Source organism: Canis lupus, chromosome 5 (assembly GCF_003254725.2).
Source record: "Canis lupus dingo isolate Sandy chromosome 5, ASM325472v2, whole genome shotgun sequence".
In the NCBI taxonomy this organism is placed as follows: domain Eukaryota; kingdom Metazoa; phylum Chordata; class Mammalia; order Carnivora; family Canidae; genus Canis; species Canis lupus.
Window position 1 is genome coordinate 21208843 of NC_064247.1, and position 25940 is coordinate 21234782.

The following is a 25940-nucleotide window of genomic DNA, read 5'->3' on the forward strand; positions in this document are numbered from 1 at the left end:
TGCAGTTAATCCTGTTGCCAGGCAGGAGGTGGTATGCCAAAAGTGATATTTTCCTACTGATAAGCAATGCCTTCAGCTAATTCGCAAGAGAAATGAATAGGATTTGAGTTACTATCACCAAACAAGCCTTTCATTTGTAATCTCCAAATTATTTATCAAATATCTTGGATCTAAGACTGGGAAGGGGTGCCTGGCTGGCTCAGTTGGTAGAGCATGCAATTCTTAATCTTGGGCCCCTGAGTTTGACCCCCACATTGTATATAGAGCTTAATAAAAAAGTAAATTAAAATATTTTTAAAAAGGGATCCCTGGGTAGCTCCGCGGTTTGGCGTCTGCCTTCAGCCTAGAGTGTGATCCTGGAGACCTGGGATCCAGTCCCACGTCGGGCTCCCTGCATGGAGCCTGCTTCTGCCTATGTCTCTGCCTCTCTCTGTGTGTCTCTCATGAATAAATAAATACAATCTTTAAAAAATATATATTTAAAAAAAGAAAAAACAACGAAGACGGGAAGCATCCAATAACCCTCCTCCTAAAAAAATTAAGTTTCAGGATTATTAATAATTGATCAATAAGTAATTCTATTATTCAGCTTAAACAAAGATGTGTTACTCTACAAAAACACCCCCATCCCACTTGTGGGTTCAGACAAAACTTCTGACTCAACTAGTGAAAAATAGCTCTGGTATAGGTTATCTGGCATATTTGTTCACAGATACTACTATTTTTCTGTAGTAGCTTCTACCTAATTTCTGATTTAAAGGACTGACCACAAAGTAAAGTGAGATTCTTGCCTTCACAAAGCCTACAGATTGGGGATTGGCTACGCTTTTAAAATCTTCTACATGAGGGACACTTGGGCGGCTCATTTGGTTAAGCATGTGATTCTTGACCGCAGCTCAGGTCTTAATCTCAGGGTTGTGAGTTGGAACTCCATGTTGGGCTCCACGGTGGGCATGGAGCCTACTTAAAAAAATAAAAATCAAATATTCTGCCTGAAATAGTTGCCAAAATTTTTCGTGCTGTAGGAGTGTGGAGCTAGGACAATATAAATTGCAAATCTATACAGGTTCAAAATATTTTCTCCTACAACACAACTTCCTAACAGCCAGAAATGCTGTGATCTAGCCAGAAGTCAGATTTCTCTAAAATTAACAGCTAATTTTTGTGGCTGTGTAACAGATACAGGTGGTTGCCTAACCAACCTATTTACCACCTTCGTCTTGCTAACAGCTCCATAGATTGATTTAGGTATCACCATATTCTAGCCATGTGCTTCAGGAAAGTGAACCAAGCTCCAGGCACAGGTGATCTATCTTGATTAGCCCAAACTAATCATGGAAATTCCCTTCCCTCTGTAATGATTAGTCTTGAAAGGGCCATGATCCAATTGTAGCTATTGAGACAGGGGCAAGTTTGCTGAAGATGCTTCCAGAAAAGGTTATTAGTTATTATTATTTAAGATTTATTTATTTGAGAGAGAGAGAGAGAGCAAGCTTGTGCTGGAGTGCAGAGTGGGGGGAGGGACAGACAGATGGAGAAAGAAAATCTCAAGCAGACTCCCTGCTGAGAGTGGAGCCCCGATGCAGGGCTCTATCTCACAACTCTGAGATCATGACCCTGAAGTAATGACTTGAGCCAAAATCAAGAGTTGGATGCTTAATTGACTGAGCCACCTAGGCACCCTGGGTTTTAGTTTTTAAAAAAGATCCATCGGGATCCCTGGGTGGCGCAGCGGTTTAGCGCCTGCCTTTGGCCCAGGGTGCGATTCTGGAGACCCGGGATAGAATCCCACGCCGGGCTCCCGGTGCATGGAGCCTGCTTCTCTCTCTGCCTGTGTCTCTGCCTCTCTGTGTGTGTGTGTGTCTTTCATGAATAAATAAATAAATAAGATCCATCGAGAGAGAGAGAGAGAGAGAGAGAGGAGAAAGGTGGGAGAGCTTTTTTTCTTCCTCCTAATGTTGGAGCATGAGGATGTGACACTCAGATTGCTATAGCCATCTTGAAACTTTGAGGGACCATCCATGATATGCCAAGGATGGCTGAGCAAGAAGGATGGTAGGACTCTAGGTCCTTGATGGATCACTGAATTGCTAAATTGGCCAACTCTAGGCCTTCCTTACTTCAGAATGTCTCATGTCTTGTTTTTGTTTAAATCTATTTTGACAATGGCTTTATGTTATCGGAATACAAAAAAATCTTAACTGACAGAAGCTGAATTAAATAGTGTAAAAATCTGAAGAATGTCCTGGAAATCATATGTCAACTTTAATCATTTTAGTGAATTACCAGATTTCTCAAGCAGACATAATCCTAATGAGTTGGTCTTAAATCATACTTTGACTATTAGATTTTGATATTTATGTTTTTGACATAATTTGTTTGAATGTGCAGGCTCACTTTTTGGTGTATTTTTACTGAACTCAAGTTAGACTACATCTTTACTGTTATTCATTTCCAGGTCACATCTTTTGCTATGGCTGTTCATTGTCATTAGTGTAGAACTTTTCTAGTCCAGTATATTTAAGGACTTTTTTCAGCTTTATAGTTAGCTCATCCATAATTATATATCTGAATTATGCCACGAGTTGGTTGGCAATTCTAACTATCACTTATTTTGTTTTTTTAATATTAGCTAACATTTATTGAGCTAATATTACTGTGTGGTAGGCACTGTGCTAAGTGCTTTAATTTTTTTAAACTATCATTTTTTTAATAGAATAATTCTAAGAAAGGCCCATAGTGAATATCATCCTCAATGGGGAAAAACAGAGAGCTTTTTCTCTAAGGTCAGGAACATGTCAGGGATATCCACTCTCACTACTGTTGTTCAACATAGTACTGAAAATCCCAGGCTCAGCAATCAGACAACAAAAAAGAAATAAAAGGCATCCAAACTGGCAAGGAAGAAGTCAAACTTTCACTCTTCATAGATGACATGATACTCTATGTAGAAAACTCAAAGACTCCACCAAAATATTGCTAGAACTGATACAGGCATTCAGCAAAGTCACAGATTATAAAATCAATGCACAGAAGTCTATTGTATTTCTATATATTAACAATGAAGCAGTAGAAAGAGAAATCAAGGAATCAGTCCCATTTACAATTGAACCAAAAACCATAAGATACCTGTGAATAAACCTAAACAAATAGATAAAAAATATGTAGTCTGAAAACTTTAGAATACTTATGAAAGGAATTGAGGAAGACACAAAGAAATGGAAAAACATTCCACACACACAGATTGGAAGAATAAATATTGTTAAAATGTCTATGGTACCCACATTTAATGCAATCTCTATCAAACTACTACCAGCAGTTTTCACAGAGCTGGAAAAAACAATCCTAGAATTTATATGGAATCAAAAAAGACCTCCAAATAGCCAAAGGAATGTTGAAGAAGAAAACCAAAGCAGGAGACATCACAATTCTGGACTTCAAGCTGTATTACAAAGCTATAATCATCAAGACAGTATGGTACTGGCACAAAAACAGACACATAGATCAGTGGAACAGAATAGAAAACCCAGAAATGGACCCTTACCCTACGGTCAACTAATCTTGGACAAAGCAGGAAAGAATATCCATTGGAAAAAGACAATCTCTTCAAAAAGTGGTGTTGGGAAAATTGGAAAGCCACGTGGAGAAGAATGAAAACTGGACCATTTTCTTATACCATACACAAAAATTCATTCAAAATGGATGAAAGACCTAACTATGAGGCAGGAATCCATCAAAATCCTAGAGAACATAGGCGGCAACCTCTTCAGCCTCAGCCACAGCAACTTCTTGCTAAATACATCTCCAAAGCCAAGAGAAACAAAAGCAAAAATGAACTATTGGAACTTCATCAAGATAAAAAGCTTTTGCACAGCAAAGGAAACAGTTGACAAAACTAAAAGGCAACCTAAGGAACGGGAGAAGATACTTGCAAATGTCTTATCAGATAAACGGCTAGTATCCAAAATCTCTAAAGATCCTATCAAACTCAACACCCAAAATCCAAAAAATCCAGTCAAGAAATGGGCAGAAGACACGAACAGACATTTCTCCAAAGAAGATATACAAATGGCTAACAGACACATAACATACAAACTAACAAACAAAAAACCCAGTCTGGAAATAGAGTGTTTCTAAAGGAGCTACATCATTTCACATTTCCACTAGTAGTATATGAGGGTTCTGATTTTCCTATATTCTTACCAACACTTATTTTGTCATCTATCTTATTGATTATAGCCATCCTAGTGGGTGTCTAAAGTGAATTCTTATTGGTTTATGAGACTTAGCAAGTTGATGATATCATTGATTTATACAACTTAGCAAGGTGAAGAAGAAGGGGAATGCATCTAGGAAGAATGAACAGTATGAAGTCCTGATGTATTTAGGTTTGGTTGGGGGCACTAGATGCATGGGGAAGACAGTGTGAGAGATAAGGCAAGGGAGTTAGGAAGGGATTCTGCTAAGGACTTTGGAATTTATTTTGAGGGAAATAGATGCCAATAAAGGATTTTAACCAAGGGAGTGTCATAATCAACTTTGTCCTTTTAGGGGTTACTCTGGGAGCAATATAGTGATTGGTACGTGGGGACCAGAATGGAAAAGAGAGATACAAAACAAAAGGGCTCTCTTGCAGCAGACTGGGTGAGAAATAATGTAAAACTGGAACAAGGAAAAAACAATAGGGGTGCCTGAGTAGCTCAGTTGGTTGTATCTGCCTTTGGCTCAGGTCATGATCCCAGAGTCCTGGGATTGAGCCCTGGTATCATCGGACCCCCTGCTCAGTGGGGAGCCTGCTTCTCCCTCTCCCTCTGCTCCTGTCCCCCACCACACTCTGTGTGCTTTCTTCTTGAATTAATAACGTCTTTTTAAAAAAAGTCACTAGAGATGTACGAATGGGGGACTCAAACGAGACATAATATGGAGGTAGAATTTATAAGGCCTGAGTGCTTGAATGGGGATGAAAAAGGAAGAGCCAAAATAATTCCTTGGTTTCTGTTTTTGACAACTGTGTAAACTTATGATAAAATATTAAAAATAGGGCAGCCTGGGTGGCTCAGCGGTTTAACACCACCTTTGGCCAAGGGCGTGATCCTGAAGACCCAGGATCGAGTCCCTCCTCGGGTTCCCAGCATGGGACCTGCTTCTCCCTCTTCTGCCTATGTCTCTGCCTCTCTCTCTCTCTCTCTCTCTCTCTCATGAATAAATAAAATCTTTTAAAAATAAGAAAGAGTGGTTAAGATACATAAAAGAGAGCTATGGAATTCACTTAGATATGAATACCTTAGGAGAGAAAAAGTTTGAGACAGAAGATTATGAATACAGTTGTAGGTACATTGAGTTTGTGGCTCTTGAAGAATTCAAATGGAGATACTCAATAAGTAGTTGGTTATGTATATATATTCAGAGCTCTGATGACACATCTAGTATGGAAATAGAGATTTAGAATATGGAAGCACATAAGTGAGAGCTGCAGTTCCGGGAGTGATTAACACCACCAAGGGTTAGCCAAAAGAAGTTGAGGGGATGGTCAACAACAGAATCATTGGAAAGGCAAACTTAAGGGATTGGCAGAGAAAGATAAGCTCATAAAAGAGACATAGTGTCTCGGAGAGATGGGAGGAAAACCTATTTGGCATGTCATCACAGAAACCAAGGGAAGAAAGAAGTGAGTAGTCAGGTGGATTATCAAATGCAGAATATGAAAGTCAAATAACCTATAAGCTGAAGCATCCAGTAGATTGAGCAAACTTTTACTTTCTTTTTTTTTCTTTTTTAAGATTTTATTTATTTATTCATGAGAGACACACACAGAGAGAGGCAGAGACACAGGCAGAGGTAGAAGCAGGCTCCATGCAGAGAGCCTGATGCGAGACTTGATCCCAGGACTCCGGGATCACGATCCGAGCTGAAGGCAGACACTCAACTAGTGAGCCACCTCGGTGTCCCTAAACTTTCACTTTCATAAGTACAGTTTCAGGAAAATGGTAGGTTAAAGAGTAAATACACGACAGACTTCTTAATAAGAGAACAGTAAATTCATATGTGATGCCATTTTTTTATTACTAACACATAGCAATCATAGAGTTGCTTTTAAGCAGAAAAGGAAAATAACAATATGGACAAATAAATATGAAAATATTTAAATGAATAAAAATAAAATTCAGGAGAATGGGCATATTGGCTAATATTTGTAAATGATATAATCATCTACCCAAACAACCCCATTAGAATCAGTAGACAAACTATTAGAACCAATAAAAGAGTTCACAAGTTTACAGGATACAATCTTATAGAATATTGTTCTGGTGGTTCCTGCAATCAAACTATCCCAAAATGTAGTAGCTTAACAATCATTTTATTAGACTTTACTATTTATAGCACAGAGCTCAGCTGGGCAATTCTTGAGCTCCTCATGACATTGACTAGGATCAGTTGTTGGCTTTCAGGCTTCAAGATGCCTTAACTCTCACTCTTGATGATTTAGTGAAGATGGTTGGAAGGCTGGGCTCAGCTGGGCCCCTCTCCCTCTCTTTGTAGTAACAGGGCCTCTTTATAGGGTATTTCCATCAGGTAGTTGGACTTCAGGGCTCCAGTAAGGAGTATTGCACAAGACAGGAGGTGAACGCTGCCTGGGCCTAGGAACCTGTGCAATATTACTTTTCCCATATCTTTTGGTCAAAGCAATTACAGAGTGTCTATATTTGAAAGGAAGGGGTATAGATTTCCACCTTTTGGTGAGAGAGTATCAAAGAATTTGTGGCCATCTTTAACCGTCCACAGAAGTTGACAGAAGGGAGAATATACATGTAATCTCTAAAATTTATAAGAGATGAATAGCATTGGTAGCTGGAATATACAAAGAACCCCTGCAAACTGAAAATGACAGCTGCTCCAATGGAAAAAAAAACATGAACAATGTACATATGAAATTTATAGAAGTGGGAACCAAAAAGCCAATATGCATACAAATAATGCTGAAAATCACTGGTAGTCAGTGAAATGAAAATCAAAGTATAAACAAGCTATAATTTTACAATAGGCTTTCTCCATATTGTATTAGTGATATTTTGGACCAGATAATTCTTTGTTGTGGGGGCTATTTTGTGCATTGTAGGATGTTGAACAGGACCCTTGGTCCTTACCCACCAGATGTAGTAGACATACAAGGTTGTAAGAATCAAAAATGTCTCTAGACATTGCCAATTGTCTCCTGAAGGACAAAATTGCTTCTGGTTGAGAGCCACTGCTTTACACACCTATCAGCTTGGCAAAAATTAGAAAGTCGGTTAATGCTAAGTATTGGCAGAGATATGGCAACATAGGAACCTTAGCCACTGCTGGTGTGTGTAGACAGCACAGCCATTCTTGAGAACAACAGCCAAATTAAATACACAATTACTTCATCACCCAGCAATTCAGAGCTATATATGAGGATGTTCTCTGCAGCTTTGTTTGGCAGAGGGGAGTTAGAGACAATTTACAAAGTAGTAGCAGAACACTCCAGCTAACAACAAAGGGGTATACCTTTTTCTTAGTGCAAAAGGAATATTCTGCAAGAAAAATCATAGATTAGGCCACACATATGTCTTAATAAATTTTACTTTAAAGATTTATTTATTTATTTACAGAGAGAGAGAGTAAGAGCATAAGTGGGAGGGGCAGAGGGAGAGGGAGAGAGAATCTCAAACACACTCTTCACTGAGTACAGAGCCCTATGTGGGGCTTGACCTCACAACTTGGAGGTCACGACCTGAGCCAAAACCAAGAATCAAATGCTTAACCAACTGTGCCACCCAGATGCCCTAAGTCTTAATAAATTTTAAAAGATTAAAATCATATCAAGTATTTTTTCTGATCGTAATGTAATGAAACCAGAAATTAATAACAGAAGGAAAAATGGAAAATTCACAAATTGAACAACACATTCTTTTTTTTTTTTTTTTTCAAGATTTTATCTATTTATTTAAGAGACACACACAGAGAGAAGCAGAGACATAGGCAGGGAGAGAAGCAGGCTTCCTGTGGGGAGCCTGATGTGGGACTCAATCCCAGACCCTGGGATCATAATCTGAGCCAAAGGCAGATGCTCAACTACTAAGCCATCCAGATTTTTTTTTTTTAAAGATTGTTCATTTAGGGGAAGTCTGGGTGACTCAGTGGTTTAAGCGCCTGCCTTGAGCCCAGGGCATGATCCTAGAGTCCTGGGATCGAGTCCCATGTCAGGCTCCCTGCATGGAGCCTGCTTCTCCCTCTGCCTGTGTCTCTGCCTCTCTCTCTCTCTCTCTCTCATAAATAAATAAAATCTTAAAAAAATTGTTCATTTACTTATTTGGAAGATATATATATATCTAGAGAGAGAGAGAGAGAAAGAGAGAGAGAGAGAAAGCACATATATGTGCACTCACTGGAGAGCACCCATGAGCAGGGGAGAAGCAGAGGGAGAAGCAGAGAAGCAGACTCCCCGCTGAGCAGGGGGCCGGATGTGGGGCTCCATCTCTGGACCCTGAAATCATGATTTGAGCCCAACGCAGACATTTAACCAAATGAGCCACCCAGGCGCCCTCAACACATTCTTAAACAATCATTGGATTAAGAATAAATTATAAAAGAAAATTTAAAATACCTTGAGATAAATGGAAAAGAAAAATCAACATATCAAAACTCAAGGAATGCAATGAAAGTGGTACTAAAAGGGACATTTACAGCTATAAACACATACATTGAGAAAGAAAAATGAGGGCGCCTATGTTTTCCAATTTGCTGGCATACAATTGTTCATAGTATTCTCATAATCCTTTTTATTTCTTTAAAATCTGTAGCAATGTCTGTACTTTTTTCTGATTTTAGTAATTTGATTTTTCTGTTTTCTGTTTTCTTAGCCAGTCTAGCTAAAGGTTTGTCAATTTTGTTGATATTTTCACCAGAATCAAACTTTTGGTTTCGTTGATTTTCTGTATTGTTCTTCTATTATCTATTTTATTTATCTCTGCTCTGATCTTTTTTTATTTCCTTCTTCCTGCTAGCTTTGGGTGAAGTTTGTTCTTTTTTTCTGGTTCCTTACAAAATAAATTTAGACTATTGATATGAGATTATTTTTCTTTTAAAGATTTTATTTATTTATCTATTTATTTATTTGAGAGAGAAAGAGCATGATACATTTCTAGAAACACATTATCTACTAAAATGGAATCATGAAGAAGTAGAAAATATGAATAATCCTGTAGCTAACAAGGAGATAGAATCAGTAATAACATCCCAACAAAGAAAAGCCCTGGGTCAGAATTCTGCCAAACATTTAAATAATTAAATCCAATCCTTGTCAAACTCTTCCAAAAAATTGAAGAGGAGGAAGCATTTCTTTCTTTTTTTCTTTTAAGTTCTACTTTTTAATCTTTTTTTTTTTTTTTTTTTTTTTTTTTTTTAGTAATCTCTGTACCCTACGTGGAGCTCAAACTCACAACCCCAAGATCAAGAGTCACATGTTCTTTTGACTGAGCCAGGTGCCCCAGGAGTAAATATTTCTTAACTCATTTTTTTTCTTATTTTTTTAAATTTAAATTCAATTAGGGGTGCTCCTGGGTGGCTCAGTTGGTTAAGTGCCTGCCTCTCTCTGGTCATGATCCCAGGGTCCTGGGATTGAGACCCACATTGTGCTCCCTGCTCAGCACGCAGGGAGCCTGCTTCTTCTTCTCCCTCTGCCTGCTGCCTCTCTCTGTGTCAAATAAATAAGTAAAATCTTTAAAAATTTAAAAAATTCAATTAATTGACATATAATGTATTATTAGTTTCAGAGGTAGAGGTCAGTGATTTATCAGTCTTATATAATACCAAATGCTCATCATATCATGTGCCCTCCTAATGTCCATCACCCATTTTTTTTTTTAATATTTTATTTACTTGTTTGACAGGGAGAGAGCCAGAGAGTACAAGCAAGGGGGAGTGGCAGAGAGAGAGGGAGAAGCAGACTCCCCGCTGAGCAGGGAGCCAGATGGGCCTCGACCCCAAGACCCTGGGACTATGACCTGAGTTGAAGGCAGATACTTCCCTAACTGAGCCACCCAGGCACCCCATCACCCAGTTTTTAACTCATTCTATGATGCCAGTATTCCCCCAATACTGAAACCAGACAAAGATATTGCAAGAAAACTATAGACCAATGCTCCTTATGAATATTGATGCAAAAATCAATAAAATACTAGAAAACCGAATTTAGCAGCATATTAAGAGGATACCTTGCAACCAAATGAGATTTATTCCTGAAATGCAAAGTTGATTAAACATATAAAAATCAATGTACTACACCACATTAACAGAATGAAGCGGGAAAAATGCTAATCTCAAATGATGCAGAAAGAATATTAGAATTCAATATCTATTCATAATAAAAACACTCAATTAGGAATAGCAGGAAATTACCTCAACAAAATAAAGACCGTATATGAAAAACTCACAGCTAACATCATACCCAGTGGTGAAAATCGAAAGGTTTTCCTTTAAGATCAGGAACAAAACAAGAATTTTCACTTTTACCACTTTTATTCAATAGAGGTGGCAGCTTCTGCCACTATTATTGGCAGCTCTAGCCAGAGTAATTAGGTAAGAAAAAGAAAAGCTTCCAAATTGGAAAGGAAGGGATTAAATTATCTGTTTATAGATGACATGATCTTACATGTAGAAAGCCTAAAGATTTCACCAAAAACTCTCTAGAGCTAATAAACAAATACACCAAAGTTGCAGGATACAAAGCCAACATACAAAAGTCATCTACATTTTTATATGCTAACAGAGAATAATCCCAAAAGGAAATTAAGAAAACAAATCGAAGGGTGCCTGAGTGGCTCAGTGGTTGAGCGTCTGCCTTTGGTTCAGATCGTGATCCTGGGTCCTGTGATCGAGTCCTGCACTGGACTCCCCACAGGGAGTCTGCTTCTCCCTCTGTCTACTTCTCTGCCTCTCTCTGTGTGTCACTCATGAATAAATAAATAAAATAAAATCTTAAAAAAAAGAAAACTAATCTATTTATAACAGCATCAAAAATACTATGAATAAACTTAACTAAGGAGGCAAAAGGCTTATATACTGAAGACAATAAAAAATGGCTGAAATAAATTAAAGACAAATAAATGGAAAGACATCACATGTTCATGGACTAGAATACTTAATATTGTCAAGATATCAACCTAGCTAAAGCAATCTATAGATTTATTTGAATCCCTATTAAAAATTTTAACACCTGTTTTTCCATAAATAGAAAAATTTACCCTAAAATTCATATGAAATCTCAAGGGACCCTGAATAGCCAAAATAATATCTAAAAAGAACAGGGCAGCCCCAGTGGCGCAGCGGTTTAGCGCCGCCTGCAGCCCAGGGTGTGATCCTGGAGACTCTGGATTGAGTCCCATGTCAGGCTCTCTGCATGGAGCCTGCTTCTCCCTCTGCCTGTGTCTCTGCCTCTCATTCTCCCTCTGTGTCTCTATAAATAAATAAAATATTAAAAAAAATTAAAATAAAAATAAGAACATAGTTGGAAGACTCATATTTCCTAATTTCAAAACTTATTTCAAACTACAGTAATAAAAAACAGTGGGGTGTTAGCACAAAAACAGATATATAGACCAGTGGAATAGAATACAGAGGCCAGAAATAAACCATTATGCATATGGTTAAATGTTTTTTTTGACAAAGATACCAAGTCCATTTAATGGAGGAAAGTATAGTCTTTTCAACAAATGATGCTGAAAAAACTGGACATTCCACATGCAAAAGAATGAAGCTGGACCCTTACATTATACCATCTAAAAAGTTAATTCAAAAAGGATCAAAGACTTAATCATTTTTTTCTTTTTTCAAAGACTTAGTTATAAGGTGAAAACGGTAGAATCTTAGAAGAAAACCTATGGGAAAATATCCATAATGTTGACTTTGGCAAGAATTTCTTGGATATGACACCAAAAGTTCAGGCAACAAAAGAAAAAATAGATAAACAGAACTTCATCAAAATTGAAAACTTCTGTGCATCAAAGGGCATTGGTAAAGGAGTGAAAGAAAGTACAATCCACAGAATGGGAGAAAATATTTGTGAATCCTGTATCTGACTAGAAATCAATATCCAGAATATATAAAGAACTCCTACAACAAAAGGGCAAACAACTCTATTCAAGAATGGGCAAAGGAGTTGAATAAACTTTCCTCCAAAGATATACAAATAGCTAAACAGCACATGAAAAGATGCTCAAGATCACTAGCCATTAGGGAAGTGTCAATCTAAACCACAACAGATACCATTCTATACCCACTAGGATGGTTATTATAAAAACAAAAACTAAAAAACAAAATAAGTGTCAGTAAGGATGTGGAAAAGTTAGAATCCTTGTGCATTGTGAGTGAGAATATAAAAAAAAATGTGGTGGAAAACAGTTGTTGGGCATTTCCAAACTGTTAAATACAGAATGACCATATGATTAGCAATTCCACTTCTAGGTATACCTCTAAAATAATTGAAAATGGGGAGTCAAGCAGATACTTGTACACCAATGTTCATAGCAGAATTACTCACAATAGACAAATAGCAAAAACAACCCAAGTATCCATTAACAGATGAATGGAATAGAAAAATGTAGTAAATACATAATGGAATATTATTCAGTCTTAAAAGGAATATATGTGGATGAACCTTGAAAACAAGCTAAATAAAATAAACCAGACACAAAAGGACAAATATGACATGATTCCCCTTATATGAGGTTTCTAGAATAGGCCAATTCATAGAGACAGAAAGGAGAACAGTGGTTGTCAGGGGCTAGGAGGAGAGGGGAATGAGAAGTCAGTGTTTAATTGGTACAGAGCTTCAGTTTGGGATAATGACAAAGTTCCGGAAACAGTGCTAATAGTCACACAACACTGTGAATATACTTAATGCCACTAAATTGTACATTTAAAAATAGTTAAAATAGGGAACCTGGCTGGCTCAGTCAGTAAGAGTGTATGACTCTTGATCTTGGGGTTGTAAGCTTGAGCCCCACATTGGGCGACTGACTCTTGATTTTGCCTCAGGTTGTGATCTCAGGGTTCTGAGATGGAGCCCCACATTGGGCTCAGTCCACGCTCAGCATGGAGTCTGCTTGTCCCTCTCCCTCCGCCCCTCCCCTCTGCACTCTCAAATAAATAAATAAAATCATAAAAATAAATAACTTTAAAAAATCATTAAAATGGTAAGTTTATGCCATATATATTTTACTACTACTACTACTACTACTACTACTACCTAAAAAATATGCTGGATACACAGGAAATAGGATATATAACATAAACTTAAAATAAGTGCCTATAAAATATTCGTATTTCAAGAACATATTTTAATGAAGTACTAGAATTAGTAAGAGGCAATAATTCAAATCTTAAGTTTTTTTTTTTAAAGATTTTACTTATTTATTCATAAGAGACACAGAGAGGGAGTGAGAGGCAGAGACACAGGCAGAAGGAGAAGCAGGCTCCGTGTAGGGAAGGGAGTCCGATGCGGGACTCTATCCTGGGTCCCCAGGATCACGCCCGGGGCGGAAGGCGGCGCTAAACCGCTGAGCAACCCGGGCTGCCCCTTAAAATTTTTAAAAAGATGTATTTGTTTATTTTAGAGAGAGAGAAAGAGATGGAACAAATGGGAGGGGCAGAGGGAGAAAGAATCTTGAGCTGACTCCCAGCTGGGTAGGGAGCCCAATGCAGAGCTCAGTCTCATGACCCTGAAATTATGACCTGAGCGGAAATCAAGAGTTGGATGCTTAACCGTGGAGCCACTCAGGCGCCCCTATAACTCAAATTCTTAAGTTGATCTAACAATGCAATGCGGTTTCCACCAATACCCTAATGGTATCTTTCTGTAAAATTTGGCAAGTTGATCCTAAAATTTATATAGAACTTCAATGGGTTAGAAATAGTTAAGGCATTCTTGAAGAAAAACAATGTGAAAGTATCTCATTTATTTTATATTAAGATTTACAAAATTATCGTAATTACAATAGCAAAGTAATTAAGGCATTGTGGATAAGATAGCATATGTAATGACAGTTAGGCCAATGGCATGTAATAGAGGGCCCAGAAAAAGGCCCAAGTATACACAGATAGTTGATTTACAATAAAAATGGTGTTCAAGAGCAGTGGAGAAAGTATGGTCTTTTCAATAATTATTAATAATTAATGGGAAAACTGGATAGTCATATGGAAAAAAATAAAACTCAGTTATTATCTCACATCCTATACAACATAAATTCCATATCTGTGTTTGTAATATAAAATAATGAACGTTTGGGAGGAAATACATGGGAGACATCTTTCATCCATTATATTATCATAATAAACAGGAGACAAAATAAAAAAGGAAAATATTGATAAGTTCAAATGTGTTAAAATTTAGACTGTTGCCTCCCTGTGCTCACTAAGCTCAAACTATTCACGATCCTGTCTCAATCCCTACCAGTTCCCCACTTTGAAAGACCCATCTTTTTTTTTTTTTTTAAAGATTTTATTTATTTATTCATGAGAGACAGAGAGAGAGTCAGAGACACAGGCAGAAGGACAAGCAGTCTCCCTGTGGGGAGCCTGATGTGGGACTTGATCCCAGGACTCTGGGATCCACCTTGAGTGGAAGACAGACACTCAACTGCCCAGCCACCCAGGTGCTCTGAAAGATTTGTCTTAAACCACTGTTGGTTTAGTCCTTACCCGAAATCTCTCAAGATACCCTCCCCGAACATCCCCCTTTTGAATTCTCACAAAGATTGCGTCAAGTTGATGTGCTTCCCTGCTAGAGGTTTAATACCTCAGCTTTGTTTGATGAAAGGTTGCCTTGATGGTCTTTGTGGGGGAATAAAAAATTGATGATTTTTATCTTTTTGAGATATATACTGAAATCTTTGGAGATGAAAATATATAATTTCTGAGATCTGCTCTAAAATTAATTTTATAAATAGAGAAAGTATATAAGGATAGTTAAGATCAGTCATAAATTGTTGAAGCTAGGTGCCTGGGTGTCAGTTGGTTAAGTGCCCAACTCTTGGTTTCAGCTCAGGTCATGATCTTGTGGTTGTAGGATGGAGCCCCATTTTGGGCTCTGTGCTCATTGTGGAGTCGCTTCAGATTCTTTCTCGCTCTCACTCATAATCTCTCTCTCCCCCAAATAAATAAAATCTTTTAAAAAATAAATTATTGGGGCACCTGGTTGATTCAGTGGTTGAGTGTCTGCCTTTGGCTCAGGTCATGATCCCAGGGTCCTGGGATCCAGTCCCGCATCAGGCTCCCCACAGGGAACCTGCTTCTCCCTCTGCCTATGTCTTTGCCTCTCTCTGTGTCTTTCATGAATAAATGAAATCTTTAGAAAAATGAAAAAATGAAAAATAAATTATTGAAGCTGGGTAATGTATATGGGAGTTCATTATACTACTCTGTCTAATTTTGTATGTTTTAAATTCATTATAATAATTTTAAAAAGTCTTTTTCCCCTTTTTGTAGTCTTTAAGAGGGGATATTCATTAAGGTCATGATAAAGTTACAATATCTGATGGTGACCACCCGGCTTATATCCAGGAAGCGCCTCATCAAACATAACCCAAGTCATGCTGGATCTTGCAGTACTGCCATATGGAAGGTAGGGAAGAGCAAAGTAGTTGCAGATTTAAAATAATCCTTTTTTAATCCTCTCCTACTACAACTTCGCAACAGAGAACTAAGAGCAGACATAATTAACTTAAATTTGACATTTAAATCTTGATTAAAACAAACAAAAAAGGGGTTAGGGAATATTTACTGTGCTTTATTCAGAGAGTGAAACTGTATTATAGTCAGCTAAATTCTTACTTGTGCTTAGAATGTGTTCCCTCCTACAATTTACTCTGGAAAAATGAAGCTTCTTATTCTTTCTTAGAATCCTGGACCTCTTGGCAGTTACTAGGATTCCACACACAGGCAGAGTAATGCCCAAGTGGAGGCTCTGAGTAGCTAGCCATATAAGTTGACTTTTCTGTGCATTTGTATCGAGGAGGATCCAGCTCAGGCTGATGTCCTGGAAACCAGTGAGGCTCTCTCTTAAACCCTGGGGGAAGAGAAAAGGGAAGGAAAGACAAGTAGAATCAGTCAACAACAAGGAACTGGTCTCGCTCTTATTTCTGAGGGAACATTTCTGAGTTTAGTGAGTCCTACCAAAATTGAGAAAAGAGAAAAATCATTTACTCATTCATGCACTTATTTACTCATTCAATTTACTTTTTTTTTCAATTTACTTTTATTTGAGTTCCTTCTATGTTCCAGGCACAGAGTTAAGTCCTGAGTATATAAAGATTGAAAAGAACAGTCCACCTACTATGAGTTGAAAGTGGCCTTTTGTTGTTATAGCTCATGTCATACGTTGTTTCAAAATAGTGTCCAAACTGGAAAGAAAAACCAATTAGTTAAAAATATAGGAGTATACACCTAATATTGGGAAATAAAGGACACAATTACATGAATTCTAACATGCTGTCATATTTTAGATTAACTAGAGGTCTATGTCTACTAACTTTCATATCCTTTGTAAGTTTGCTTGTTTGTTTGTTAAGGAAACATTTACGGGCAAAATGCAGATAAATGACAAATCTAGGTAGGCAGCCTGAGTGAGAAGACATATACTTATGTAGATGAATAAAGTCTAAAGAGAAGCAAGAGAAAGAGTACTACCCATACTTTGAATACTTTACTATTCAACTTGATAGTATAGTAGGACAGACATTCCAGTTAAAGACTGCTGTCCACCCCCAACCACCTCACTGAGTAGAGAAGCCTGAGAGATCTCGGCATGGAAGTTCTCAGATTTCTACCTCTTAAATGGCCATTGGCATTTCTTTTGCTAATGGAAGGAAACAGAAGAGAAAGTTAGATTACCTGGGAAGGCAAGGGTTTGGGCTGCACGATATTCCTCAGGTCATATCTTTCCTGGTTCCAGTTTCCCATCAGGGTATGATTTGAATAGGAATTCTCATTAGTGGTACATCTCCATCCATATTGGAAAAACTTGGACATATCATTCCAATCTGTCCATATTTCAGCATGTCCATCTGCATTAATGAGGCTGCCATAGTGTGGGTTTGCAAGGAAATAGGCGAGGGACTGTCTCTGGGAAAAAGTGAGAACAGAAAGGCAAGTTGCATAAACTAGGGAATAGAGAAGGCATTCATCCCTTCTTTATCCTTGGCCAAGTATAACATAAGTACACCTTCCTAAGAATCTAGGCTCTTCTCCCAGTTTAATTGTGGTTCTGTTTCTTTCTCTCCTGGTCCCTGAATCCTTTGAACTATCCTCTCAATCAAAAGTAGCAGATGGCAGACATTAAATGCCACCCCCTAAAGAGGCAGGAAAACCTTCAGTATCCCCAATACTATATGGAAAACTAGCTAAATGTTCAAGAAATTTAGAGATGTAAGAGTTTAAGGTCTAAGAATATTGCTATAGTCCAAGAGAATAGGGAAAAGTGAAAGTTGGATAACTATTTAACACAACAAAAGTTCAATAAATGATAGTTTCCTTCCTTTTGGACTCAGCTCAAATGCCACTTCTTTCATGATGTCTCCCAAGTTAACTTTTCTCTCCTTTGTCTCACACAGAATGGTATCTTCATATCGTTAGCTTTCTACCATACGCTGAAGTTCTTCAAGTATGTGTTGAATCTCCTATACTGAACTGTGTACATACCTTGAGGACAGGACCTGTATCTTATTATCATACCTCTCATTCTGCCTGCTATCCCAGTCAATGGTGCTTTGCACATATCAGATGACCAATGTCTGAATTTCAATTTTTTGTAAGGAATCAAAAGCCTAGCCATTTTAATTTTGGGCCAAAAGATGACTGTGGTCCCTTGGCTGGGGGGTAAGACAATACCTTCACTGATGAACAGTATTTTGATGCTGAGTGGCTTGTATTGTTTGAAGAATTTGTAGATAAGTGATAGCAAATCTTATCCAGCTGTTCCATTTTCTTTAAGGGAAGAGATATCACCAAACCTGGCCGTCCCGTTCTCCAGGCAAAGAAAGAATGTAGGTCACCCGGATCACCATGGCCAGGAGGTCATGATCTGGGAGACACCACCCACCAAGCCACCTTTCCACAGGTAGGGACAAAGCCAATACTGCAGCTTTAAAGGTAACTGCCCTCATATCATGTACCTTTGTGAAGAGAGATGCATGCACTGATGTCAACAAATAGCATGATGACTACAGACTAATTGGTCCCACAAAATCTGACAAGCCTGGTACCCACACTGTAGACCAAAGTGACACTGTCCTTGGAGCTGTAAGGACAGACATCAACATCCACTCAGTTGTCCACTTGGGCTTATCTTTGACTCTGACTTCTCTTTCTACCTCTTACATCCATCCAATTTCTAGGTCTTATTGATTTTTTAATCAGACCACTACCCTCCATCCTTACTGCCAAGTTCCATTTTAGATCACTACCAGCTTTTGCCACCATTATTGCTGTAGTCACCTATCAGATCTTGCCATCAGCCTTGGTCTTCTCCAATCCTTTCTCCATAGTAAAGAATGGTGTGAAAATGAAAATCTAATTGTGTCATCTTCTTATTTAAAAGATGGCCACTGTTTTCCGAGTAAGACTCAAGTTGTGAAAATGGCTTAGGGTGTTCTGTATGACCTGGCCCCTGCTTACCTCTTCAATCTCCTCTGTTACCCACTCTCCAACTACATTTCAGCCAAATTCAACTATTCTGTTTCTCCATCATGCTTTTGCATATATTGTTCCTCCTGCCTCTTAACGATTTTATTTATTTACTCATGAGACACACACACACACACACACACACACACACACACAGAGGCAGAGACACAGGCAGAGGGAGAAGCAGGCTCCATGCAGGGAGCCTGATATGGGACTCGATATCGGGACTTGATCCCAGAACTCCAGCATCATGCCCTGGGCCAAAGGCAGACGCTTAACCACTGACCCACCCAAGCGTCCCTCTTTTCCTTTTAAAAATATTTATTTACTTGAGAGAGCGAGCTAGGGAGAGAGAGAGAGCGCGCGCACAAGCAGGGGGAGCGGCAGGCAGAGGGACAGGGAGACGCAGACTCCTCCTCGAGCAGGGAGCCCGAGGTCCCCTGGATCTCAGATCCCTCAGGATCTCAGGTCTGGGAACATGACCTGAGCTGAAGGGCAGACGATTAACCGACTGAGCCCCTCAGGTGCTCCCTACTCCTCTTGGGTTTCAGTTCAGGTTCACTTCACTCAGGGAATGTTTCCACTTCATCCCGGAACTTGGTGAGGTTCTAGGTCCTTCTGTGCCCCTATTGCACCCTGAACGACTCCTCGTAGCGCCGCATCCCACTGTACCAGGGCTGCCTCCTTCGCTGTGCGGTCTCCACGAGACTGTAAGCTCAGTGAATTCACAGGCCACATCTTGGTCACCCATGTATTTCGCCGCCCGCACGGAGGCCTGGCACATAATAGGCACTTGGTATTTCCTAAATGAATAAAAGGTAGGAGAGAGAAGCACCTGGAGAAATCTCGAGCAGCAGAGACAAAGGGAGGCAGCCATTACGGAAGGTTGTTCTTAAACCCTCTGCGACAGTACCCTACAGGGCGCCCCTGGACCTCAGCCCCGCCCCACTCCCTTCACTCAGACCTCGCCTCTCCCTGGGCCCGCACCTGTGCGCTGGTGCCTGCTTGTGATCTCATGCAGGTGTGACGAAGTCCCTCAGGGCAGCGCTCGGGCTAAAAGGAATTGATCTTGGCCCTCCTGAGGGTGCGAGGAAGGGAGGGGACGGGATGGTCGGAGTCCCCTTTTGCACTCATAGCTCTTTACCCCCTGCCCTCCCCCCGAACTGGCGGCACCCGTCTCTCAGGACAACAGGACGCTGACGACGCATCATCAACCGGCGACCGAGGGAGAGGCCAGTAGAGACCACCCCCCCCAACGGAGGAAGTGACGTAACAACTGGCGCCTCCGAGGACGTGAGCGGGGAGCAAGTGCCGGCCATGGCCCCTCGGCGCCTCCTGTTGGTTGGGGAGGGGAATTTTTCCTTCGCCGCTGCGCTGAGCGAGACCCTGGACGGGAGCACCCGTGTAACCGCCACCTGCCTGCAGCGCGCGGCCGACGTGGCCCGGGATCCCGTGGCCCGGGAGAATCTGCGGCGCCTGCGCGAGCGAGGTAGCTAGGCCAGCCCCTCCGCGAAGCCCCGCCCCGCCCCGCTGCTGGCACGGCCGGAAGTGAAAGGAGGGGGCGTGCGGGCGGCCCCAGGGCGCGCGGGGGTTGCTCCTGAGCATCCGGTTCCCTGAAAGCCAGCTGTGGGCTTGCACCTGGGTTGTCTTGCAAGGTACAGGTTAGGGAGGGATTCAGGTGTTGAGACACCCTCCTGTCTGTATTTCATGCCAGGTACTGAGATACTTTTTTGTGTGGACTGCACCCGTCTGGCAGATGCCTTGGAACTGCACCCCAGGGAGTTTGATCGAATTTATTTTAATTTTCCCCACTGTGGACGCAAAGCTGGAGTAGCTAAGAACAGGGAACTGCTTGCCAAGTTTTTCCAGAGGTGAGGAAATGAGACCACTCAAAAGTAAAATGTTTAAGATGTACGTTACACAGTTACTGCCCTCCTATATTTTAGTTTGGGAAATAGGGCATATGTGTGCAAGTTACTATGATAGGTTTTAGAGCTAATGTAAAGCTCCAGAGGAACCCACAGTCTAGTTGGAAAGGCAGACGTGTCACCCTAAATGTTAAATAAAAGTACAAATAGTGTGCTCTTGGGCGTGTAAAGGGAGGAACACCTATTTTGGATAATGCAAAATAATGGTAGCCAGTATAATCTGATGGCCAAAAACATGGATTCAAAATCCCCACCCACCACTTAATAGTTATGTGATTTGGGGTAAGCTTACTTGATCCTTACTTGCTTTTGCTTCTTCATCCATAAAATGAGGATATTGATGGGAACTACCTCAGATTAATGTGAACTTAAAATAGTGCTTTACACTACTTTACCAAAACATGGTACTGTATGGGAGGTCTCTAGGGGTCATAGTTGTCAAGAAACTTCACATAGCCAGGATTTTTTTTTTTTTTTTTTTTTTTTACGGTTTTAAAAATTAATTTGAAAGAGAGTGCACGAGCTGGGGGAGGGTCAGAGGGAGAAGCAGGTTCTCCAGTAAGCAGGGAGCCTGATTCCGGGCTCGACCCCAGGACCCCGGGATCATGACCCGAACTGAAGGCAGAAGCTTAACCATCCAGGTGCCCCACACAGCCAGGATTGTTTTTTTTTAAAGATTTTAAAAAATTTATTTATTCATGATAGAGAGAGAGAGGCAGAGACACAGGCAGAGGGAGAAGCAGGCTCCATGCACCAGGAGCCCGTCGCGGGACTCGATCCTGGGACTCTAGGATCGCGCCCGGGGCCAAAGGCAGGCGCGAAACCGCTGAGCCACCCAGGGATCCCCATAAGTTAGTATTTTAAATATGAAATTTTAATAGGAAGGGAGTGAAATGAACAACTGAACTGGGAAAAACAGCCCAATCAGTGAATCATGTATAGGAATTCTGCAGACATTGACCTTTCTATGACATTAGATGAACAATGCAGATACAAAGCCAGATAATACCCTGGTCAGCCACTAGTATCAGTTTTGAGTTGAACATTGAATTTACGGTTTTACTTCCAGCTACTTCCTTTGCATGTGTGAAGTCTTATAGACCTTTGTAAATAGATATGATTGTATTTTAATTATTTTACAGCCAAGCCAGGTATGTATAGGTTACTTCCTATGATAATTTCAACTTGTTTCTGATAAATTGCTGGTGCTCTCTTCCCCCTATTAGCTGTAAAGATGTTCTTGCAGAGGAAGGAGAAGTCCATGTGGCATTGTGTAGAGGACAAGGTGGGACTTCTGCTGATAAGCCAAGGAGAGAATGGCACAACAGCTGGCAGGTGGTTGCCATGGCTGCTCTGGGAGGATTCATTTTAAGTGAGGTGCATCCCTTCAGCTGTGAGTCTGTGCCAGGGTACAAGTGCACTGGATATAGGTAAGTAATAACAGAAGCCTAGCCTTTTTTCATCTCTTATACTAATAATGAAAAAAAATCTCTTAGTCAAACTTTCCTCTACCAACTTCCTGCTTTAGTCTCTAGAAATACTTGCTTTTAAAAAAAATGACAATGAATTAGTTAATTAATTAAATAAATGACAGACTCCATACTTGGTGACTATTTTGGCAGGAGTCAAGATAAGTCCTTTCATGTAGAAGGTGCTTTGAACCATATCTTCACCCGGAGCTTACCCTTTGGGTGTTCACAACCCAGAACCTTCAGGATCAAACTGGGTGACCGGTGGTTTTCCTTTCCAGAACCAGAAGCACTTGTAGGAAAGTTGAACAGGTAACCTGCTGTTTTACCAGAAATTACTTCTATCTCTAGTTGTATCCTGATTGACTTGATGGCAACCATATATTAAATGGATAAATTGTTAATTAATTTCAAAAAAAAATGTTAATTTCATGGATAAATTGTTCATGATGTTCATGCTATGAATAGTTGTCAGTCTGACCTTACACAAGCCTTTTTATTTTTTTATTTTTATTTTTTAAGATTTTACTTATTTATGAGAGACACACAGGGAGAGAGAGACAGAGACAGAGACACAGGCAGAGGGAGAAGCAGGCTCCATGCAGGGAGCCTGATGTGGGACTCCATCCCAGATCTCCAGGATCACGCACTGGGTGGTGCTAAACCGCTGAGCCACCCGGGCTGCCCCACAAGCCTTTTTAGAATTAAACTTTGTCATATTGGGACACCTGAGTGGCTTAGCAGTTGAACGTTTGCCTTTGGCTCAGGGTATGATCCTGGGGTCCTGGGATACAGTCCTGCATCGGGCTCCCTGTGGGGAGCCTGTTTCTCCTGCCTATGTCTCTGCATCTTTCTCTCTGTGTCTCTCATGAATAAATAAATAAACCTTTAAAAAAGTAAACTTTGTCATATTTTCTGGTATATTGTAAGAATGGTGGCTATCGGAGTTCTGAAACACATGATCTCTGTTTCTGGTAGATGAATTTTTTAATTTGCTTTTGGAATCACCTTAAAGATAATTCTTTTCTATACAGTTATTTGTGCTTTTTTTTTTTAATTTTTATTTATTTATGATAGTCACACAGAGAGAGGGAGAGAGAGAGGCAGATACACAGGCAGAGGGAGAAACAGGCTCCATGCACCGGGAGCCCGACGTGGGATTCGATCCAGGGTCTCCCAGGATCACGCCCTGGGCCAAAGGCAGGCACCAAACCGCTGCGCCACCCAGGGATCCCTGTGCTTTTAATTCTAGATCCATTATAATTATTTATGTTTGAAGTTTAAAAAGTCATTTTTATGTGTGTTTAAACAGAGGTTTCCTAGAAGCACCTTCCTGTCATCCCATCAAAACCATTAATGAGAAGCTCATTGCTGAATTGGGCAAAGCTTTCCCTCTTAAGAGGCTGAACTGTTCCTTTCCTTTACTGCCAGAGGGAAGCACCAATGTTCTCACTTACTGGAACTGTGACAGTCTGTCGGCTGCCTTTTGGATTAGTCTCTGTGAAGATAACTCAAATTCTGAGTCCCTGACTGGTGGGACAACACAAGACATGAAGGACTTTCTAGTGTTATTTTCAGAACTTAATCTTCTCAAGGATCCTGGATTAGACAGCAAGGAAGAAGCTCATGAAGAAATCTATGGCCAAAATAAGGTGTGCCTTAGACCTTCTCTCCTAGTTCATGTTCAGGCTGTCATCCAAGCACCAGGCTTCTTCCCAGGTTCCCTACACGTCCTCAGTGGACCTGTCTTTCGGAAGTGCTTTATCTTGCCTTTCACAATGCCAGCATTTCATGAGATTTTATTTATCCTTGGGTTTAATAAAAATCTGAAGGATCATTATCTTCAGTCACTGCTGGATCACCTGAAGGGCACTCTTGATAGCCTTCTGACCCAGACATTGCTGGAGGGCTCTAAGCTGAGCAGTTCAGTGGAATTTGTCTTTCAACCAAATGGGAAAGATTATTTTATTTATGTGAAGTCTCATAATTTTGGCCCAGATTGTGCCAAGGATCTGATTATTGGGTCTGTCACATCTGCTACAAGCATTATACACAAAGACCAGAGTTTTATGTTTGTGTCTATGAACTTGGACCTACTAACAATGCTTGTCTGGGGTATCTCAGACTGGAGGATGTTGTGGACCTTTGATCCCCGTTTCCTGAAGAATTTTGTTCCTGGGAAAATAGAACCCTTTAAAAGCTATTCCCTGTATCCTCCGTGCTATGTGCATGATATTAGTTTTTGGTTAGATAAGAAGAAAGAATTTGATGAACTAGAGTTTCACACAGTGGCCCGAGCAGTGTCCCAGGACACTGTCATATCCATACAATTCCTTAGTCGTTTCCAGCATCCCAAGACTCAACAGGTCAGTCTCTGCTATAGATTGACATATCAGACCTGTGACAAGGCCCTCACTCGGCAGCAGGTGGCATCAATGCAATTACAGTTTAGGAAAGAGATTCAGCAAAGACTACATGTAATACCTCGATAGTTTAATAAATTTACTTCTCCAGAGTAATCTTTGTGGGTGTGAGTGCAGGTGCAGATGAAAAAGACAATTTGGGGACACTTGAGTGGCTCACTCAGTTAAGCATCTGCCTTCAGCTCAGGTCATGATCCTGGGGTCCTGGGATTGAGCCCAACATGTTGTCTGGTTCCATGTTCAGCAGAGAGTCTGCTGCTCCCTCTTCCTCTGCCCCTTCGCACTGCTTGTGTGCTCTCTCTCTCAAATAAAATCTTGTAAAAAAAAAAAAAAAAGAAAGAAAGAAAGAAAAGAAAAAGACCAATTTGTAACTGGTAATTCTTTCCAGACTGTGTTTTTTGTAAAGTCTTTTACCTTGGTACTCTAGCCAATGTTAGTTGACTCCAAAGAAACTTGGGGCTTTGTCACTTAAACTCATAGACTGTGGTGGGATTGGTGACCTATGGAGTTGTACTGTATTTTGATCCTGAGTCATGACTAGGAAAACAAATAAAACAGCATCTTGTATTTTAGATACTTTATCCCTGAAGATGCAATAGAACTTCAGTGTCATATTTTTTCACACTGCCAATTCCTCTTCTTTTAACCCTTTTGTGTTATCTCACTAAATCAATTTACAAGAGTGGTTTTTTGAGTCAGACCAACATTTATTAGCTTGGGTAAGTTGAAAGTGCACCATAATTAGTATTGGCATCATCATGATAATATTTATTCCATGAAAGTGTACCATAATTAGTATTGGCATCATCATGATAATATGTATTCCATGGTTGACTATTGCTGAAGTCATGGAACGAATTTATGTCAGATATAGACTTCACACTTGGATTTGTCTGACTCTAAAGCTCATATTTGGGATCCCTGGGTGGCTCAGGGGTTTAGTGCCTACCTTCAGCTCAGGACATGATCCTGGAGTCCCAGAATCAAGTCCCACATCCGGCTCCCTGCAGGGAGCCTGCTTCTCCCTCTGCCTGTGTCTCTGGCTCTCTCTGTATCTCTCATGAATAAATAAATAAATCTTAAAAAAAAAAAAAAAAGCTCATATTTGGGGCAGCCTGGGTGGCTCAGCGGTTTAGCGCCGCCTTCAGCCCAGGGCATGATCCTAGAGACCCCGGATTGAGTCCCACATCTGGCTCCTTGCATGGAGCCTGCTTCTCCCTCTGCCTCTGTCTCTGCCTCTCTCTGTATCTCTCATGAATAAATAAATAAATCTTAAAAAAAATAAAGCTCATATTCCTTCTGCCATTGTTGTTTTTCTTTCCCTAGTCTTCACTAGTAACCACTCCATGTGATTGATTAAACTTTGCCCTCCTGGATTTTGGAGCTTTCTATTTTAAGCATCTCTCAGAGACACTGGGAGA

At 40.2% G+C, this 25940-nt stretch overlaps 3 protein-coding genes and 1 long non-coding RNA gene across 8 annotated transcripts in view; 2 read left to right on the plus strand and 2 right to left on the minus strand.

The window, feature by feature from the left end:
* Positions 1-13942: 13942 nt before the first annotated feature.
* On the minus strand, positions 13943-19827 carry C5H11orf1 (chromosome 5 C11orf1 homolog). Of its 5 annotated transcripts, XM_025465568.3 has the most exons (5): positions 19687-19827; positions 19372-19502; positions 16909-17139; positions 16352-16418; positions 13943-16084 (listed from the first exon to the last, which is right to left on the minus strand). In XM_025465568.3, exons 2-5 carry the CDS (start codon positions 19435-19437, stop codon positions 15903-15905), a joined length of 546 nt encoding a protein of 181 aa, XP_025321353.3. In that variant the 5' UTR covers positions 19438-19502; positions 19687-19827; the 3' UTR covers positions 13943-15902. The 5 variants fall into 5 exon arrangements, 4 of the variants coding, with proteins under 4 accessions (XP_025321353.3, XP_025321355.3, XP_025321354.3 ...); XM_025465570.3 differs by lacking the exon at positions 19372-19502; XM_025465569.3 differs by lacking the exons at positions 19372-19502; positions 19687-19827 and adding an exon at positions 19535-19680.
* A 103-nt stretch (positions 19828-19930) lies between these two features.
* Positions 19931-25824, plus strand: FDXACB1 (ferredoxin-fold anticodon binding domain containing 1). The gene is made up of 5 exons (XM_025465563.3): positions 19931-20188; positions 20414-20570; positions 21854-22057; positions 22250-22408; positions 23409-25824. The coding sequence occupies exons 1-5, from the start codon at positions 20017-20019 to the stop codon at positions 24586-24588; spliced, it is 1872 nt and encodes a 623-aa protein (XP_025321348.1). The 5' UTR covers positions 19931-20016; the 3' UTR covers positions 24589-25824.
* Positions 23614-25940, plus strand: part of ALG9 (ALG9 alpha-1,2-mannosyltransferase) — a 113037-nt gene continuing 110710 nt past the window's right edge. The window contains exon 1 of the mRNA XM_035716496.2: positions 23614-23748. The gene's annotated coding sequence lies outside the window, so the exon portion shown is untranslated. The remainder of the gene's footprint in view (positions 23749-25940) is intronic.
* Positions 24575-25940, minus strand: part of LOC112671354 (uncharacterized) — a 37189-nt gene continuing 35823 nt past the window's right edge. The window contains exon 3 of the long non-coding RNA XR_007410467.1: positions 24575-24833. This is a non-coding gene — a long non-coding RNA (uncharacterized LOC112671354). The remainder of the gene's footprint in view (positions 24834-25940) is intronic.